The 19,094-nt window shown below is 48.9% G+C and overlaps 1 protein-coding gene across 1 annotated transcript in view; it reads left to right on the top strand.

Moving 5' to 3' along the window:
* The window catches only part of BEND3 (BEN domain containing 3), a 45,582-nt gene that overhangs the window by 14,862 nt on the left and 11,626 nt on the right, over window positions 1–19,094 (top strand). Inside the window, exons 2-3 of the mRNA XM_056125091.1 lie at window positions 9,208–9,255; window positions 10,886–11,088. Of these exons, the coding sequence (XP_055981066.1) occupies window positions 9,219–9,255; window positions 10,886–11,088 (240 nt within the window). The 5' untranslated portion in view covers window positions 9,208–9,218. The remainder of the gene's footprint in view (window positions 1–9,207; window positions 9,256–10,885; window positions 11,089–19,094) is intronic.

Below are 19,094 nucleotides of genomic sequence, written 5' to 3'. Positions count from 1 at the left end.
AATTTTGCAAATCTTGCTAATATGTGACTTCATAGAAGACTGAACTTTCAGCCTCTGTGTTCATCAGCCTTTGATGCTGTGTCATGCAGCCTCTGGCAAACTCTCCTGCATACCTGTGAGAGAGAAGTAGCAGTAACAGGGACAGCTCTGGAAAATAGTTTTGTTCTCATCAGTTGCCCCCAACCCCCCCCCCCCCCAGCCTTCCTACACATAGCACAGTGTCTTAGATTCTAGTCAGTTGGCCCTCCCCACAGTGAAAAAGGCACCCAGTTTGTACAAGTGTCCCCTTTCATGTTGCAAATATCACCACTTTCAAGTTATCATCGTGACGACCCTTTGAAGATCTGGGGAGAGCAACGTAGTTTGTTCAGTTTGGAGAAGCTGCGGTGGATCAAGTCTTAGAACCAGTGACATACTGTCTCTGCAAAGACACCCAAAATGTCACCCTCAAGAGCAGCCTGGTGACTGGAGGACAGTGAATATTTAACTAGACCTCTTTTTTTTTCTTAAAAAAAATTTTTTTTTTTCTTTACTTCTTTGATTTGGGGTCAAACCTAGCAGTACTCAGGACTTACTCCTATCTCTGCAGTTAGGAATTACTCCTGGCAGTGCTCAGGGACCGGATGGGAATGCCAGGGATAGAACCCAGGTTGGCTGCCTGCAAAGCAAGCACCCCATCCACTAATACTATTCTTCCAGCCAAATAATAAGACTTTTATATTCCGTGTATGTAGAGGTGTGAGTGTTCATGTTCACGAGTCCTCAGGGTTCCAATCTAGGACCTCACATATTCAAGCCTCAGCCTACTTTCCCCCACTGCCCCTCAACCCCCTCCCCACCACCATTTGGTTTTTGAGCTGCATCCAGCAGTATCCAGGGATCGGTATTGGCTCCCGAGCTTGCGGATCACTCCTGACAGAGCTCAGGGGACCATATGTAGTACCAGGTAACTGAATGCAAGGCTAGTACCCTGTCCGCTGGACCATCTCTTTGGCTTCCTCAGTCTACTTTTACATTTGAGTTATCTTTTTTCTTTTGGGTTTTGGGGCCACATTTGGCAGTGCCTGGGGGTGATCCCTGACTTGTTGCTGGGGGTTCATTCATTCTAGCAGTCCTTGGGGAACTGTGTGCCATGCTGGGGACATGTAGATCACATTCTGAGCCCATTGAACTATCTTGCTGGCCCTTGAGTTTTTTGTTTGTTTGTTTTTGTTTTTTTCTTTTTGGGTCACACCCTGCGATGCTCAGGGAATACTCCTGGCTCGTGCACCCAGGAATTACTCCTGGCAGTGCTCAGGGGACCATATGGAATGTTGGAAATCGAATCTGGACTGGCCATGTGCAAGGCAAACACCCTACCTGCTGTGCTATTGCTCCAGCCCCAGGCCCTTGAGTTTTTTGCATGAATTACGTAGTTGAAAGAAAAAGTCCTTTGTGTGTGGGATTGGGGTGGGGGGTAGAGGACATCCAGAGGTACTTGGGGGCCACTGCTAATTCTGTCCTCGGGTCACTCCTGGTGGTGCTGGGAGACCTGGTGATGCTGGAGATGGAACTCAGCTTGCCGCCTATGAGGCCTGTGCTCCAGTCTTGAGCCCTCTCCTGCCTTTTCGTTTCTTAGAACTGCTTTTTTCTGGGGGTGGGAAGGGGCACCCCAAGTGACCCTTGAGCCAATGGCCATACCTGGGTGTGTTGGGTGGGTCACTTGAACCCAGTCACACTTTACAGAGCTGCTCTACTCTCCCACTCAGCCCCATCCCGTAATTAGTGCCAAGTGTCAGTGAATGGTTCTCCCCTGTCTTCCTTCACACTTTTTGTATGATTGTCTCTTTATTATCTTTTTTGGGTCACACCCGACGATGCTCAGGGTTACTCCTGGTTCTGCACTCAAGAATCACTCTTGGGGCTGGAGCAATAGCACAGCGCGTAGGGCATTTGCCTTGCATGCGGCCGACCCTGGTTCGATTCCCAGCATCCCATATGGTCCCCTGAGCATCACCAGGAGTGATTCCTGAGTGCAGAGCCAGGAGTCAGCCCTGAGCATCACCAGGTGTGACCCAAAAAAAAAGCAAAAAAATAAATAAAGGGTTTTATTTAAAAAAAAAAAAAAAGAACCACTCCCGGCATTGCTTGGGGACCATATGGGATGCTGGGGATCAAACCTGGGTCAGCCACATGCAAGGCAAATACCCTACCCGCTGTACTATCACTCCAGCCCCTGGTTGTCTCTCTTTGTCTTTTGGGCCACCCCTACCTGCCATCCTCAGGGTTTACCTCTGGCTTTTCCTTCAGGGATCACTCCCGATGAGCTGGGGGACCAGGTGGGATACTGGGGATCAAACCCAACTGCTGCCCGCAGGGCAAACGCCCTTTACCCTTTCTCTTAGCCCCTTCCTTCATGCGGTCTCCCCTCCTCCTACCTGGCCAAGTGCTTGCTGATGTCCCAGAGTCAGATTCAGTTTGTCTCAGCATAACCCCTGATTGCCTCTGTGTGGCCAGTCTAAACTTCACCTGCCATCTGCCTGCCCAGTGTAACACCTTGTAACAGGACACATATGAGTGGTTACTTTTGTCAACTCCATGTCAACCTTGTACCCTGCAGGGAGCATGGAAGTGACCCTCTCACTTGATGCAGAACAGAGACTAACTAGTTGGCTTTTAAATAAATTTAATATGTACCTGACAAGTTCTGCAACACCGAATGACTTTTGTACTGGCACCAATGACTTGGCCTGAGACTTCCTAAGTCATTTGGTCAAAGAGGAAAAGAAAGAAAAGTGTCTTTTTTGCTTCCCACAGTTTTAGCCACTGGTTGGTTGTGGGTCTGGTTTGATAGTCATTTTCCGATGTGTCCTCCATTGTAGCACCAGTTGTGGTGTGTGTACCGGAGGCAGCCATGAGCGCTGTGTGAGTGGGCACGTGACTTTATTCCTTTAAACTTTCCTTTTGGCTGTGTCAGGGCTTTCTGAGGGACAAGGACAGCCTTCCCTTGGGGAGAAAACTCCCTTCAGGAACGTGTGATGAGGTCACCTGCCCTGACCTTTGGAGACAACACGTGGTGCGAAGGTCTTGAAAAGCAGGGAATGTTAATGAGAAGTTGGACTGAGGCCAGTAGGCAGAGGCCAGGCGATTGCAGGTCCTGATCCTGACCCCCTCCCTCCCAGAAGGGGGTGGGCTCTGAGCACCTGCGGGGGTGCTTTTGCGGGGGTGCTTGGTGACCTTCCTGCAGCTGGGCAGGGAGCAGGAACTGCCAGTGGCAGCTGAGGCCCAGCTGCTCTCTATACACCCGCCCCACGGCAGCGGGCATGTGGGCAGCTGGGGCATATTGGGAGTGGTCCCCACGTCGCTCCACGACAGAAAATTGTACTCTAGCGTTGGAGCAGAGCTGTAAGCGCAGAGCAGACAGGTTTTCTAGGTCTCGCCATGGAGATGCAGGAGATGGGGATGCTTTGTCTGGTGTTTGGTAGTGGTACCCAAGGCTAGAAGAACCTGTCTTGGCACCATCAGAAGAAGCAAGGCTTCTGTGGGTCTCTCCTGGAGAGAGATTTGGTCTGAATCCTAATTCCAGTGTAACAGAGGGAGCAACCACCACCAGTGCCCCCATCTCTCTCCCCACCCATCCTCTTCCCCCTCCTCCCCTTCTTTCAAATGTTGAAAAATTTTTTTTTTCTTTTTGAGTTACACCTGACGTTGCACAGGGGTTACTCCCGGCTCTGCACTCAGGAGTCACTCCTGGCGGTGCTCAGGGGACCATATGGGATGCTGGGAATCGAACCTGGGTTGGCCGTGTGCAACACAAACTCCCTACCCGCTGTGATATCTCTCCAGCCCCATCAAATTTTGAAATATTTTAATTATCAAAATGTTAGTTTTTATTTGTTTTTTGTTCTTAGGGCCACACCCAACAATGTTGGGGGTGTTTAAGGGACAGAGTGGTGCCGGGGATTGAACGCAGGGCTCCCACATGTGAAATACGCACTCAGCCTATTGAGCTCTCCAGCCAAAGTGTTATGAAAAACCATTTTCCAGCCTCATCAAGGTGTAGCTGACAAAAGATAAGCATGTTTTTACAGTGTTTACCCTGACTTCCTTTATTAGTAAACCGGGGGTGAAAATAGTTTGGGGGCTGGAGAGAACACAGGGGGCTGAGTGTGTTCTTTTTTAGAGGCGGGGTCCCCCTGCACTGGTGGAGGAGGGCAGGAGTGAGACCCCAGCCCGCTGTATGTGCCCCGCCCCCAATCCAAACAGTTTGGGGTGAGAGATGCCCAGTGCTGGGCACACAGTGTGGGGCTGCAGGTGGCCCTGAGAACTCCTCACCTCACTCTTCACCGTAGAGGCCTATGCAGCTGGGCATCCAGGTCTCGCACACTGGGCAAACCCCAGCTGGTCAGCCAGCGTGGCTCCAGACGGGGCCCCCACCTGCCACCTGTGTCCCACGTTCCTTCCCTGTTAACCTCGCGTGCCCCTGGTCTATAAATGAACTTGCACGTGCTTTCCAGTACTGCTGGGCTCCCTGTGTTAAAGGCCACTTGCCCCTGCGCGTCTCCACAGCGGCCGCCCTGCTGCCTCTCCTCTCCGCTGCATACTCTGTCAGCAGAGGCACGGTGGCACTTGGATTTCAGGTGCCTCGTTGCCAGCTGCATTAGCACCCGGCTGGGGTCCAGAGGGTCGGCTGGGGTCCAGAGGGTCGGTCTCAGAGGGTCCATCTCCCTCCCTCCCTCCCTCTCTTCCCTCCCTCCCTCCCTCTCTTCCCTCCCTCTCTTTCCTCCCTTTCCTCCCTCCCTCCCTCCCTCCCTCCCTCCTTCCCTCCTTCCTTCCTTCCTTCCCTCCTTCTTTCCTGATTTTTATTTAACTTTTGTGGATACAGTGATTGAGTACCCATCCCTCCACCAGTGCCCATTCTCCACCACCAATGATCCCAGTACCACCCCTCCCACCACCCCCACCCCATCTCCCCCCCCAACCCCCACCTCTGTGGCAGGCATATTATCTCTCTCTCTCTCTCTCTCTCTCTCTCTCTCTCTCTCTCTCTCTGTACTAAGTGGCCATCATGTTCAGTCTATGGACTGAAGTAGTAGTCTGCGGTCTACTTTCAGCACACATCTCGCATCCCCAGCGAGCCCTCCAAGCATCATTTACTTGGTGGTCCCTTCTCTTTCTCTCGGCTGCCTTTTCCCCCAGCATGTAAGAGGCTCTGCTTTCTGCTCCTTCCCTGAACCCCCACCTCACCCCACACTTCCTTCCAGGCAGAGGCTGCCTCTCTGGCCCCAGGCTGCATCTCAGGGAGGGGCCTTGGGGTTGGAGGGAATGGTTCCTCCTCCCGCCTGCTCATCTTGGTGGGCCTCTACCCAGACTGTCTTCTCAGCAGCTCGTCTTTTCTTTTCAGATCCCCTCAGCCATTGAATGTTCTTTTTCTTCTTCTTTTTTTTCCTACTTAGCCACAGTTTGCTTTGCCGTTTTGAGGGGAGTGGAGGAGAAATACATGCGGAAATACCTGAGAATGCAATGTTGCTTGGGGCTCTGCAGTGCTGGGGGATTCCCGGGCCACCCCCCGCCATCCCACCCCCAGCCCAGTGTGGGCCCCTTCAGGGCTGGCACCCTTTGATGGTAAAGGAACAACGTGGTGCTGACCTATGTCCCAGCCCCTGTGGTTCGCCTCTTGTTTTGTTTTTGTTGGTTTTGGTTTGCTCTGGGGCCACCCCTGTGCTGGGGCTTATTCCTAGCTCCTAGCACTGCTCAGCGGACCTTGCGTGGTGCTGGGTCTTGTACCTGGGTCAGCTGCATGCAAAGCAGGTGCCCTCTGACCGTTCCTGTGGTTTGCCTCTGATGATGCGATCCTTCCCTTTAGATCAGTCCTCTTCCACATACCCTCTTTGCCACCTTTCCTGCACTGCACGTTACTCTCCTGCCAGTCCTGACTCATTCCCGTCTGTCTGCTCTTCCATTGGCAGGGAGTGTGTGGCTTGTGCCATGGGTTTGCAAGGGCTCTGGCATATATGCATTTCCTTGAGAGCTGACGCTCCCTCCCCCAGACCCCTTCCTCCCAACATGGACTGGCAGTCTGAAGAGTTTTGCTGATACCTACTTACTAGTGCCCCACCCCCAGACACCCCCAGATCAGCTTATGTTACCAGAAGCAAGGCTTATTACCTTGGAATACTGTGGAAACATACAGGTGCCGAAATAAAATGCAGCTGTATGGGCTGGAGAGGGTAAGGTGCTTGTACAGAGTTGACTTGGGTTCCTTCTCTGACACCCCATATGCTCTACAGAGCCCCGACAGGAGTGATCCCTGAGCACAGAGTCAGGGTAATTCCTAAGCACAACCAGGATGGCCAAACCCCTTTCCTCTCCGTTCCACCTACCCCCCCCCCAAAAAAACCCTAAAACTGTATCTGTAAAATTTCACCTCAGAAGTTGGCTTACTACTTTTACTACTTTTCCTTCATTTTTATCTCAGTAGTTTTTAGGAAATAATTGGTAAGTAGGAATTGTGTTTTCAGTGTAATTCCAGCTTGAATACAACTTAAATTTGCATACCCCTTTGAAAATTAGTAATGCAAATTGAAGCACTGAGAAAAATGCATTGCGTCGTATCCTGTTGCTGTTATATTTGTTTGGTTTGGGGACTTAGAAGCCACACTTGGCAGAGATCAGGGATCACTCCTGGTGGTGCTCAGGGGATCTTATGTGGAGCGAGGCATCAGACCAGGATCCTCACAATGCAGAGCAAGCTCTTGACCTTTGTACTGTTTCCCCAATTCTGTGCTGTGGGTTTTGTTGTTGTTGTGTCTATTTTGGGTCACATCTGGTGATGCTCGGGGTGCTCAGGGGATCATATGAGATGTTGGGGATCAAATATGGATTGACTATGCGCAAGGCAATCGCTCTAGCCCCTGTGCTTCTTCTGTTTGGAGATGTTTTATTGTCCTGTACATAGGTCACCTGCACATGTATTTTATCTTGCTTCCTAACTGTTGCCACCCCCTTCATTTGACTGTTAAAAACAAAGATACAATGTACCTTATGGATTCCGGTCTGATGTTGAGGTCTTCAATCCACTTTGATCTTACTTTTGTACATGGCATTAGGCAGAGATCTGAGCCCACTTTTTTGCATGTAGCCGTCCAGTTTTGCCAGCACAATTTGTTAAAAAGGCTTTCCTTGCTCCACTTCACTTTTCTTGCCCCCTTATCGAAGATTAGATGATCATATGCTTGGGGGGGGGGGAGATGTCAGTATATTCAACCCTGTTCCATTGGTCTACAGCTCTGCCTTTGTTCCAGTACCATGCTGTTTTAATTATTACTGTTTTGTAGTAGAGTTTGAAGTTAGGGAGGTTGAATCCTCCCATTTTCTTTTTCCCAAGAATTGCTTTAGCTATTCATGGGGGCTTATTGTTCCATATAAATTTCAGGAGTGTTTGCTCCATTTCTTTGAAGAATGTCATGGGTATCCTAATAGGGATCACATTGAATTTGTACAGTGCTAGGGGAAAAGGCAGCTCCGATAGACAAGGGAACACCAAATAAAGGGTTTTGGGAGGATCCTCCCAGGATGGGAGAAGCACGCTGAAAGTAGACTCTAGACCAAACATGATTGCCACTCAATGCCTCTTTTGCAAACCATAACACCCAAGAGGAGAGAGAGAACAAAAGGGAACGCTCTGCCACAGAGGCAGAGTGGGATGGGGGGGGGGGGTAGGAGGGATACTGGGATCCGTGGTGGTGGGAAATGGGCACTGGTGGAGGGATGGGTACTTGATCATCGTATAACTGAAACCCAAGCACAAAAATGTGTAAGTCTACAACTGTACCTCATGGTGTCTCACTAATTAAAATTAAAAAAATAATACTAATAAAAAAAACAATGATACAGAGTAGAGGAAATGAAACAAAGACTTAGTGCTCATGCTTTGCAGGCTAGAGGCTTGAATTTGATCCCCAGCATCACATAATCTCCCAGGAGGAGCCCCTGAGCACTGACAGGTGTGGTCCAAACACACACACACACACACACACACACACACACACACAGAGAACAGTGGAACACACTGTCCCACACTACGTAGTGACTGACTCTGTAAGTGGCATCCTGCTGCCTTAGAGATATCTCAGAGGAAGCCCCAAGTCCTCATCTCTTCCCCTGAACCACAGTGGCGACTCAGCTTCACCGCCTGTGGGCCACATCTGCCCAGGGCCACAGAGAAGGCTGTCGTAAATATTCTTCCAGGTGTTGCTCTTACACTTGCAGCTTGTGGACTGTCACAAGGACATGGTGTCAGCTCCATGTGGGGCTCAGGAGCTATGGGGCTCAGGACTGGCTCTGCATCAGATTCCCATGGACACTTGGGATTTTTTAGCACCCCCCCAAAACACACACACACACACACACACACACACACACACACACACACAGCATCCTGCTTCTTGTCACTTGCTTTTGCACCAGCACCATCAAATAACAACAACAACAACAACTCAAGCTGCACATGTAAATCCAAATTTTCTAGTTGGCAGATTTTGAAAATGTGATAATTAGGGCTGAAGAAATGGCTCAAGGGGCTGTAGCACATGCTTTGCATGCAGGAGGCCTGGGTTCCATCCCTGGCACCACAGGAGATAATCCCTGAGTTCCACCAAAAGCATTAATGAGCTACTTTACATTCTGTTGCTATGCCATGTCTTTGAAACCTAGCGAGCGCTTCACCCTCTCAGCACATCTCCATTTAAAGAATCCTCTGCCTCGTGTGGCTCGTGGCTGCCATCACAGACAACACAACATCTTTTGGGACCCCGGGAACCCTGAGACCTCAGCTGGGGCCCGTGGCATCTGGGGACTTCATCAGTAGTCGATCCTTTCATTTTGCGGCTAAAATGTAGCAGGCAGGGACGAAGCCGAGAGCATCCCATCTGGGGTTTTGGCAAGTCTTGATTTTCCCGAGTCTTGATCTCCTCTCGCCCTGGCCGAGGCTCCTGGGTGGAGCTTTGAGACATGCTGTGTCCACACTGAGTCTCTGAGGCAGCTCCTGGCCGTGGCTCCAGCAGTGGGCACAGAATTAGAGGGAGTGTTTCTCCCCGATGCTGTGACATGCTTCATAGAGCTGGGGGGCGGGGGGAGGGGGGGAGAGGGCTAAGGGGGCGGGGCAGCAACATTTAAGAAGTCAGGCAGTAAATCAAGCCTTTTTCTCTCTCTTTTTTCTTCATGTAGTGGAATAGAAGATGAACTCACCTGATTTCAGTGAAGATGTAGAAGAAGGTAAAAAAAAAAAAAGATTCTCAGCCCACTGCTTTCTGGAGTTACTCGTGGGGGTAGGGGTGGGGATGGTTATCATTTCCCTTTCCTTACTCGAGGGGCCTCTCTCCCTAGCCCTCTCTCTCTTTCCACATTTCCTAAACGAAACTGTTAAAGCAATTGAAAAAAAAATAGTAGCTCGTTTGCTGACATCTCCCCCTGAGATGTGTAATTTCCTTTCTCTTAACCCTGTGGCCTCTTTGGCCTACATATGCCTGTGATGTGAATGTTCTTGCCTTAGGGTACTTTTGCCCACATCCTTGCTTAGGACATGGACTTTGCTTCCCACTGCAGAGATGCCCCGAGTAGAAAGAATCTCTCTCTCTCTCTCTCTCTCTCTCTCTCTCTCTCTCTCTCTCTCTCTCTCTCTCTCTCTCTCCTATCTCTTCCCCCCCCACTCATTTCCCAAATAAACTTGTTTTCTTTCACTATTTGTCTCCTGAAATTCTTTTTTTTATGAAGGAAGGCTATATTCCTGGAACACTTGGGTAAGATTTAGGACTGACTTTGCTTTCCTGCAAAGAGCAATTCTTCACTTCATCCTGAGTTCCAAGGTTCCCCCAGAAACTGGGTGTGTGTGGGGGGGAAATCATCCCTTACACGGGGCAGAACCAGCAGAGTGGAACCCAGGTGCGGCTTGAAGGTCGCCTCGTGGGGCTGGTGCGACTCAGTTTCTGCTCCCTGCAGGGGCTCATCGCAACGCTCACCCTCCTACACCTCCTCAGGGAGCCAAGAGGGAAGTCTGGAGCCTACACTTCCCTCCTCCCCAATTGAGATAAGGCACCGGGGGTCCTTGTGTCCTTCTCAGGTGGAGCTGTTTACCCACCCATCCACCCCCTCGCTAAGAAGGCACAGAAAGAGAAAGTTCCCCCCTTTCTCAGGAATCCCGCGTAGTAGGACGAGCCCTTCCACTGGGAGAGGCTTTCTGCCTCTTTTTGCCTTTCTTTTTCCTTCTTTTGTGTTAAAGTATTTCCTGAATTTGGAAAAAAAAAAGACTCTAATTTGATATTTTTTTATTAGATCATACATTCCCATTGATCAAGAATATAAAAATCACCCACTCCCAGTTAGGATCCTGTGGATCTTTCAGAGCTGTTTTATTAAAAACCGTCCTTGGGTGCCAGAGATGTAGCTTGGTGGGAACATGCCGGCCTCTTGTGTGTGAGGCTCTGGCTGTTATCCCCGCAGCTACTCCCCCAAAACTGGATGAAGATGTATTTTTCTCTCCTTTCATTCTCCCTCCCACCCAAGAAATTTATTTATTTGGGGGCCACTCCTGGCAGGGTTCGAGGTACCATATTGCAGTGCCCGGAATCAAACCTGGGTCAGCCAGGCGCAAGGCAAGTGCCTCATGCAGTTACTCCCTCTCCAACCCACCCAAATGGCATTAAAAGCCAGTTTTGAATAAGATGTGCTTGAAACGGGAGTCTGCCCTAGAGCTGTCCCAGGGGAGGAGACGGATAGCCAGTTCCGAGAGAGGAGATTGAAGCCCACTAGTGTGGAAGGTCAGCCCACAGATACCCGGTTGTTCTGGATCCCTGTTCTCTGAGTCCCTTGGTCTCCCTGCTAAGCCCCATTTCTTCTTTGCCAACAGTTCTAAAAATTAACACTGTGAAAGTGGAGACGGAGGCCGAGGATGCTGCCCTGGACTGCTCGGTGAATTCCAGGTCTTTGGAGAAACACACTCTGGACCCTGTCTTCACTGCCCTCCAGGAGTCCAGCAAGAGAAAGCAGCTGGGCCTGGACAGCCAACCCGACTCTGTGCCCAGCGTGAAGAGGCGGCGACTGATTCCTGAGGTGAGCACCAGCCCTTCGGTGGGTCTCAGGAAGTCCAGTACTCTTAATTCAATGCTCAGCCTTTCTCCGTGGGGGCACAAGCAGCTGCTAAACCCTGGGCCCTGAGACTCCTTTCACAGAATCCTTTCCCGTTTCCAGCTGTAGTTTCAGGACAGCCTCTGTTACAGGGTTAGGGGATTGTTTTCCAGGACTTTAGCTTGCTTTGCTCCATAGGGAAAGCAATACTTTGTTGGCAGCCAGCCCATCACCGTTCACACAGTATTTGTCACTTGTTCCGTTGTTCATCGATTTGCTCGGGCGGGCACCAGAAACATCTCCATTCGTCCCTGTCGAGTGGTAGTGTAGCCTTACACTATCACACAATACAAACTTTCAAATAGATTGCTGAAAAAGTGGAGGGTCAGCAGGTTTTCCCTAAATCAAATCCATTAATTATTTTTATTCAAGTAAGGTTATTCAAGTAAGGTTGGTTTATGATCAGAGTTTCAGATGTACCGCATTTCAGTTTAACCTTTGTATACGCTACACTGTAACCACTGCCAGAATTCGTTTCCCTCCACCGCCTATCCCCCATTTCCCCTCTCCCCTCTAGCAGTCACCACTTGGTTATTACAACCTAAGAGTTTTTAGCTTATTTGCTCATTGGCTTCCTTTTTTCCCCCCATATAATAAATCACATAAGGATTTCATATAAGTGAAATCATTGTCTTTTTATTTTTCTGACTTTTGGGCCATACCCAGTGGTGGTCAAGGCTTATTCCTGTCTCTGGAATCAGGAATTACTTCCGGCTACACTGGGGAGGGTTGGGTGGTAGACCATGTGGGATGCTGGGGATCAAACCCTGCTTGGCTGCATGCAAGGCAGACACCCTACCCACTATTGCTCCAATCATATTGCTTAGTCCTGAGAGATACAAGGTGAAATATGTCACTGGGAAGCCTCTGGCAGCGTGTCATCCAGATGAGACTCTACCTGTTACACTGAGCACTTACTTACTTTATTTATTTATTTATTGCTTTTGGGGTCACACCCGGCGATACACAGGGGTTATTCCTGGCTCTGCATGCAGGAGTTACTCCTGGCGGTGTTCGGAGGACCATATGGGATGCCGGAGATCAAATCCGGGTTGGCCGCGTGCATGGCAAAAACACCCTACCTGCTGCAGTATCGCTCCGGCCCCTACACTGAGAACTTTAGACTGAGGAGAGATGAGGGAGCACACAAAGGGCCGACCACGCGCTTTGCATGTGGGCGGCACCCAGATTCAGTCCCACGCACCACATGGTCCTCTGAACACTACTAGCATGGCCCCCAAACCCAAACCGAACAGGGGCAGGAGCGACAGTACAGCGGGTAAGGCGTTTGCCTTGCACATGGCCAACCCGGGTTTGATCCCCAGCATCCCATATGGTCCCCCAGCACACCAGGAATGATTCCTGAGTGCAAAGCCAGGAGTAACCCCTGAATATTGTCAGGTGTTACCCCCCCCCCCCAAAAAAAAGAAAAAAGAAAACCCCAAACCACACAAACAAAAGACATAGGAGGAGCCTGCAGTGTACTTCAGCGGTAAAGCATTTGCCCCACACTCGTGTGGCTTTGCATTCAGTCCCCAGCACCACCACCAGAAATCAAACAGGAGATGCTGAAGTCAGAGAGATGCTTTGACAGGGAGAAATGTCTGGCCTCGGGTGTCTCATCAGCAGAACATGCCTTTGGATCAGCAGGTTCTACCTTCAAGTCCTAAACACATTCTCCAGAGTCCTCCAGCCACACTCATGTGCAGGAATGCACCCACACCTGCTCTGGGACTGGGGGACACAGACGCATTTCACATTATGTATGTTTGTCCAGCGAGCTCGCTTTTCCAAGGCTACCATTGGTCAGCACCCCTGGGGCTTATTCTGTGAGTCTGAGTTGTTACTAATTTGTTTCACTTCTCTTCTGTTCCTTAACTTCTTTTTTCTTTTCTTCTTCTCCTTCTCCTTCTCCTTCTCCTTCTCCTTCTCCTTCTCCTTCACCTTCTCCTTCTCCTTCTCCTTCTCCTTCTCCTTCTCCTTCTCCTCCCTTCTCCTCCCTCTTCCTTCCTCTTTCTTTCTTCTTCCTTCTTCTTCCTTCTTCTTTCTTTCTTCTTCTTTCTTCTTCTTTTTTTTTGAGGGCAGGGGGAGGGGGTGAGTGTCAGGGAGCAGCACACTCAACAATGCCCAGGGCTTACTCCTGGCTGTGCTCCAGGAACCATATGGGATGCCTGGGGTTGGACCCAGGTCAGCCTCATGCGAGGCAAATGGCCTTCCCTCTGTACCATTGGCTGTGGTTCTGTTGGTTCCTTAGCTTCTTAAAACTGAGGTTGTGGCTCCACATGGAGTTGCCTAATTAAATATGAGGATCATGAAAAATCTCAAAACTTTTTTTTTTCAAATCGATTTGTTGGTCAGGGATAGTACCGGGGTTAAGGCGCTTGCCTTGCATGTAGATGACCCCAATTTGATCACCTGCACTACATATCCCTCACCAGCACTGCTGGGTGACCCCTGAGCACAGAGTCAGGAGTATTCCCTGAGCACTGCTGGCTGTGGACCACAAAAATTAAAATTATTTTCTTTGTTTTTTTCTTTTAATCAGTAAAAGTTTGACTTGTATACCTATTTTTGCTTTATATATTTATATATCTAGGATCATAAAAACTAGTGTCTCAAACAAAACAGGGTCCCAAGTAGAATTTTTTTTATTATTAGTGAAACACCATGAGGTACAGTTGTAGACTTACAAACTTTCATGCTTGTGTTTCAGTTATACAGTAATCGAGTACCCATCCCTCCACCAGTGCCCATTCTCCACCACCAATGATCCCAGTAGCCCTCCCACCCCCATACCCCAAGCCCCCACCCCCCACCCCGCCACTGTGGCAGGGCATTCCCCTTTTGCTCATTCTTTCCTTCAGGGTCTTGTAGTTTGCAATAGAGGTATTGAGTGGCCATCGTGTTCGGTCTATAGTCTACTTTCAGCACTCATCTTGCATCCCGAGCGAGTCCTCCAAACATCCTTTACTTGGTGTTCCCTTCTCTGTCTGAACTGCTTTTTCCCCCAGCATGTGCTGCCGGCTTCCGAGCCCTGTAGCAGACCTCCTGGTACTTATCTCAACTACTCTTGGGTGTTCAACTCCCATTCTGTTACTTTATATTCCCCAGATGAGTGCAGTCTTTCTATGTCTGTCCCTCTCTTTCTGGCTCATTTCACTTAGCATGATACTTCCCATGTAGAACCACCTGTATGTAAATTTCATGACTTCATCTTTTCTAACAGCTGCATAGTATTCCATTGTGTAGATGTACCAGTTTCTTTAACCAGTCATCTGTTCTTGGGCACTCGGGTTTTTACCAATTTTGGCTGTTGTGAACAGTGCAGCAATGAATGTAGTAGTGCAGATGTCATTTCGACTGTACATTTTTACCTCTCCAGGATATATTCCCAGGAGTGGTATTGCTGGGTCAAATGGGAGCTCAATTTCTAATTTTTTGAGAATCGTCCATCCTGTTTTCCAAAAGGGCTGAACCAGTCAGCATTCCCACCAGCAGTGAAGGAGGGTCCCTTTCTCCCCACATCCGCACCCGCACCGGTTGCTTTTGTTCTTTTGGATGTGGGCCAGTCTCTGTGGTGTGAGCTGATATCTCAGTGTTGTTTTGATCTGCATCTCCCTGATGATTAGTGGTGTAGAGCATTTTCTTATGTGCCTTTTTGCCATTTGGATTTCTTCTTTGAGAAAGTTTCTGTTCATTTCGTCACCCCATTGTTTGATGGGGTTGGATGTTTTCTTGTGGAGTTCAACCAGTGCTTTGTATATCCTTGATATCAACCCCTTGTCGGATGTGTATTGGGCGAATATCCTCTCCCATTCTGTAGACTGTCTTTGTATTTTGATCACTGTTTCTTTTAAGGTGCAGAAGCTTCTTAGTTTAAGATAGTCCCATTTGTCTATCTCTGTTTTTACCAAGTAGAAAAATTTTTAAGAATCCTTGCTGTAGCAGATGATATAGGGCAGTCTAAATACATTGAGATTATATGAATTTTAGATACTTTTGACTCTAAAAAACTGACAAGTCAAGTTAATGCTATATTTACTTGTAAAAGCTGTACTCATATAAGCTATATAGTAAAAGTTTTATTTTTCTTCCTTGCCTTGCATGCAGCCAACCCAGGTTCGATTCCTCCACCCCTCTCGGAGAGCCCGGCAAGCTACCGAGAGTATCTGGCCTGCACGGCAGAGCCTGGCAAGCTACCCTTGACATATTTGATATGCCAAAAACAGTAACAACAAGTCTCACAATTTGTTGTGAGACGTTACTGGTGCCCGCTCGAGCAAATGGATGAACAACGGGAGGACAGTGCTACAGTGCTAGCAAAATGAGGAGACTACAGGTTTTCACCAGGATTTAATAAATATGTTCAGGCTGGAGCGAAATCACAGTGGGTAGTCCTGCATGTGGCTGACCTGGGTTCGATTCTCAGCATCCCATATGGTCCCCTGAGCACCACCAGGAGTAATTCCTGAGTGCAGAGCCAGGAGTGACCCCTGGGCATCACCGGGTGTGACCCTAAAAGCAAATAAATAAATAAATATGTTCATAGCACAGCGGTAGGGCATTTTTGCCTTGCGCGCAGCCGGCTGGTTCGATTCCTCCACCCCTCTCAGAGAGCCTGGCAAGCTACCGAGAGTATCTCTCCTGCATACCCCTGAGGTATTCAGTATGCCAAACACAGTAACAACAAGTCTCACAACGGACACGTTACTGGGCCCGCTCAAGCAAATCGATGACAGTGACATCTTACATTATGTTGGAAACTGACCCACTCTTAGAATGATACTTTTGTTTTTTTTGCTTTTTATTAGTTGGTTGGTTGTGTTTTGACCATACCCAGTGTTGCTCAAGACTTATTCCTGTCTCTGTGCTCAGAGGTTACTCCTGATGGGGCTTGAGGGATTACATGGGGTGCCAGGGATCGAATGCTGGTCGGTCATTTTCAAGGCAAGAATCTTATACTCTGTACTATTTCTTGTACTATTTCTCTGTACTATTCCTTTTAGAATTCTTAAGCTCCTGTAGGAAGGTGTTATGTGAATTCAAGGCAGGATTTCCTCTGAAAAGTTTTGGATTGTTGCAGCAGTAGATCAATAGACTTTAGAATAATCGAGCAGTTTTATAAAGCTATAATATATGATGATTTTTCAAAATGACACTAGTCCTAATTTACAGTGAATAATCCTTTATCCTTCTTAGGGCCTGAGGATAATACAGCAGTAGGATAATACAGCACTTACCTTGTACATGGCTAACCCTGGTTCAATCCCTGGCACCTCATGTGCTCTCCTGAGCCCCACCAGGAGAGATCCCTGTGCCCAGGGGCAGGAATAAGCCTGTCCGTAGGGCATTTGCCTTGCATGTGGCTGATCCAGAGTGATAGTCTAGTCTAGCCCTATCAGGTTCCTGAAGCACAGAGCCAGGAGTAATGCCTGAGCATCACTGGGTATGATCCAAAAAGCCAAAAATAAAAACAAACAAACAAAAAAACAAAACCCAGCCCAAACCCAAAAACCCAAACAAACAGAAATAAGCCCTAAACACAGATGGGTGTGCCCTCTCCCCCACCCCCCCAAAGCTTAGATAAAAAACAAAACAAAAACCTATCTTTCTCTCCTGGATTTTCTCTGGTTCTTTTATTTGTTCATTTTTGTCTTTTGGGCACACCCAGCGTTGCTCAGGGATTACTCCTTGCTCTGCATTTAGGAGTTACTCCAACTGGGAAACCATAATAATATATAGAGGATGCCAGGTATGGAACCCAGGTCTGCTGCATGCAAGGCAAACACCCTGATCACTGTCCATCTCTGCAGCCCCTTTTCTCTGGTTTTTAGACTGCTTTCTTGAACACTTTGACCCTAGGTGAGATCCGAGGAGCTTGAAGGCTAAAACCAGTGATAATCAAAAACAGTGGAAAGAAAGTGCATGAGTTAAAGCGTCTACTCAACAGATAGCTGCATCCATCTCTTAGCTTCAAGCAAAGGAAAAACCTGTGAGGCACCTGGAGATCACTCAGAGGGCTGAACACTTGCCTTAAGTGTACAATGCCCAGATCCTGGCTGGTACCACAATCAAAACCAAACCACCTTCCCCCTTCTTCCTGCGAAACCAAAAAAGAAGAGGGTGGGGGGGGGAACATGTTCATAGCATCCAACTGCTAAAGGTGTGTCGCAGTAAATCTGTTTATGAGTGGCGTTTAATAACAGTGCTTCAGGAAGAGAACTACAACCCCTCCAGCATCTAAGGAAAGGCTGTAGAACTGTGATTTAATTTATACTCTAAGGCATCTGCCTTACAAGCGGCCAACATGGCTGACCCGAGTTCGATTTCTCTGCCCCTCTCGGAGAGCCCGGCAAGCTACCGAGAGTATCTCGCCGGCACGGCAGAGCCTGGCAAGCTACCCGTGACATATTCGAGATGCCAAACACAGTAACAACAAGTCTCATGATGGAGACGTTACTGGGCCCGCGCGAGCAAACCGATGAACAACGGGAAGACCGTGACCATGACCGAAATTTATAACTTACCCAGCCAATAAGGTTTCAGAGTCAAGTGTAGCAGATGTGGAGGTAGGTAGCCAGTGATCATTTTTCTGACCACGGAAATATTCAAAAGCTGTGTGCCAAGCAGAGGTTAGCTTTGTTCTCCTGGGCTTTTTTTCCCCCTTTGTTTTCAATCCAAGTGTTATTGTGCTCTGATTTTTGTTGTTATTGTTGGGCACACCCAGTAGTGCTTAGGACTTATTCTTGGCTCTGTGATCAGAAATTGAACCTGGATCAGATGATCAGACTTGTGCACGGCAAATACCCTTCCCCTTGTACTATCACTCCAGCCCCTGTGCTCTTGTCTTTTAGTTGGAGGACAGACATGTCATTTCATTCATTTACTGCAGGAGCACCGAACACTTCCCAAGCATCAGTTACTGAGGTATATAGTTTGAGATTCACCATAATTTCCACAACAAGCAGATGGGTGATGTGGCTATTCCCATTTTAACTGAGGCATTAGCTCTCTTCCAGACTGCACTTAGGGCCCAGCTGGTGGCCGTCAGGGCTATAGGGACATTGCAAGAGGCTAGAGGAGCCTCTTCTGCCCTGATATGCTCCCTCCCTGTGGGTCCTTCTATTACTTGACTCCAGATGCTTTGGGGTCTTGTCCTGTAGCCATTATCGGCATTCTCATCCCACCACACACTGCTCCAGAGTAGGAACGCTCAGAGGGTCAAAGCCTGGGGTAGTTGTTCTATCAGGTGACTTCCCTGTGTCCCCAGGGCCAAGCATAGTGACTGCCAGGTGCTGGACACAGATATACTTATTGACTGGCTGTGTGTGAAAGAGCTCTTCCATGCTTTTTACCTATGAGAGGGCTTGGTGGTTCGTTTTTTGTTTGTTTTGTTTTGGAGCCACATCTGGCCTGCTCAGGACTCTTCCTGGCTCAGCAGTCAGGGGATCTTTCCTGGCCATCTCAACCGATAAAGACGTAGGCTGGCCCTGTGCATGCAAGCGCCCTACCACCGTATTGTCTCTCAATCTCTATCTCAGAGAGTTTTTTAGTTTTTCAGGAGCAGGGTGGGGGGAGGAGGTACACACCCAGAGGTGCTCTTGGACTGCTCCTGACATGGTGCTTGGGGGTCATTCCTGGTGGTGCCTAGTGAGGGGATGGGATGGTGGGGGGACCATCCGGTGCTAGGGATCCATCAAGACCTGTAGTTTGCAAAATGTGTGCTCTAGCCCATTGAGCTTACACTTTCTCTTTCCCTCTCTCTCCCTCTCTCCCTCTCTTTCTGTGTCCCTCTCTCCCTTCCTCCCCCTCTTTCTCCTTCTCCCCCTCTCTCCCTCCCTCTCTCCCCCTTCTTCCCTCTCTTCCTCTCTCCTCCTCTCTCCCTTTCTCTCCCTCCTTCCCTCTCTCCTTCTCTCCTTCTCACTTTCTTC

Source organism: Sorex fumeus, unplaced genomic scaffold (assembly GCF_029834395.1).
Source record: "Sorex fumeus unplaced genomic scaffold, SorFum_2.1 ptg000054l, whole genome shotgun sequence".
Classification (NCBI taxonomy): Eukaryota; Metazoa; Chordata; class Mammalia; order Eulipotyphla; family Soricidae; genus Sorex; species Sorex fumeus.
Note: the sequence above shows the minus strand (reverse complement) of the source record. Positions and strands in the feature narration are given on the sequence as shown.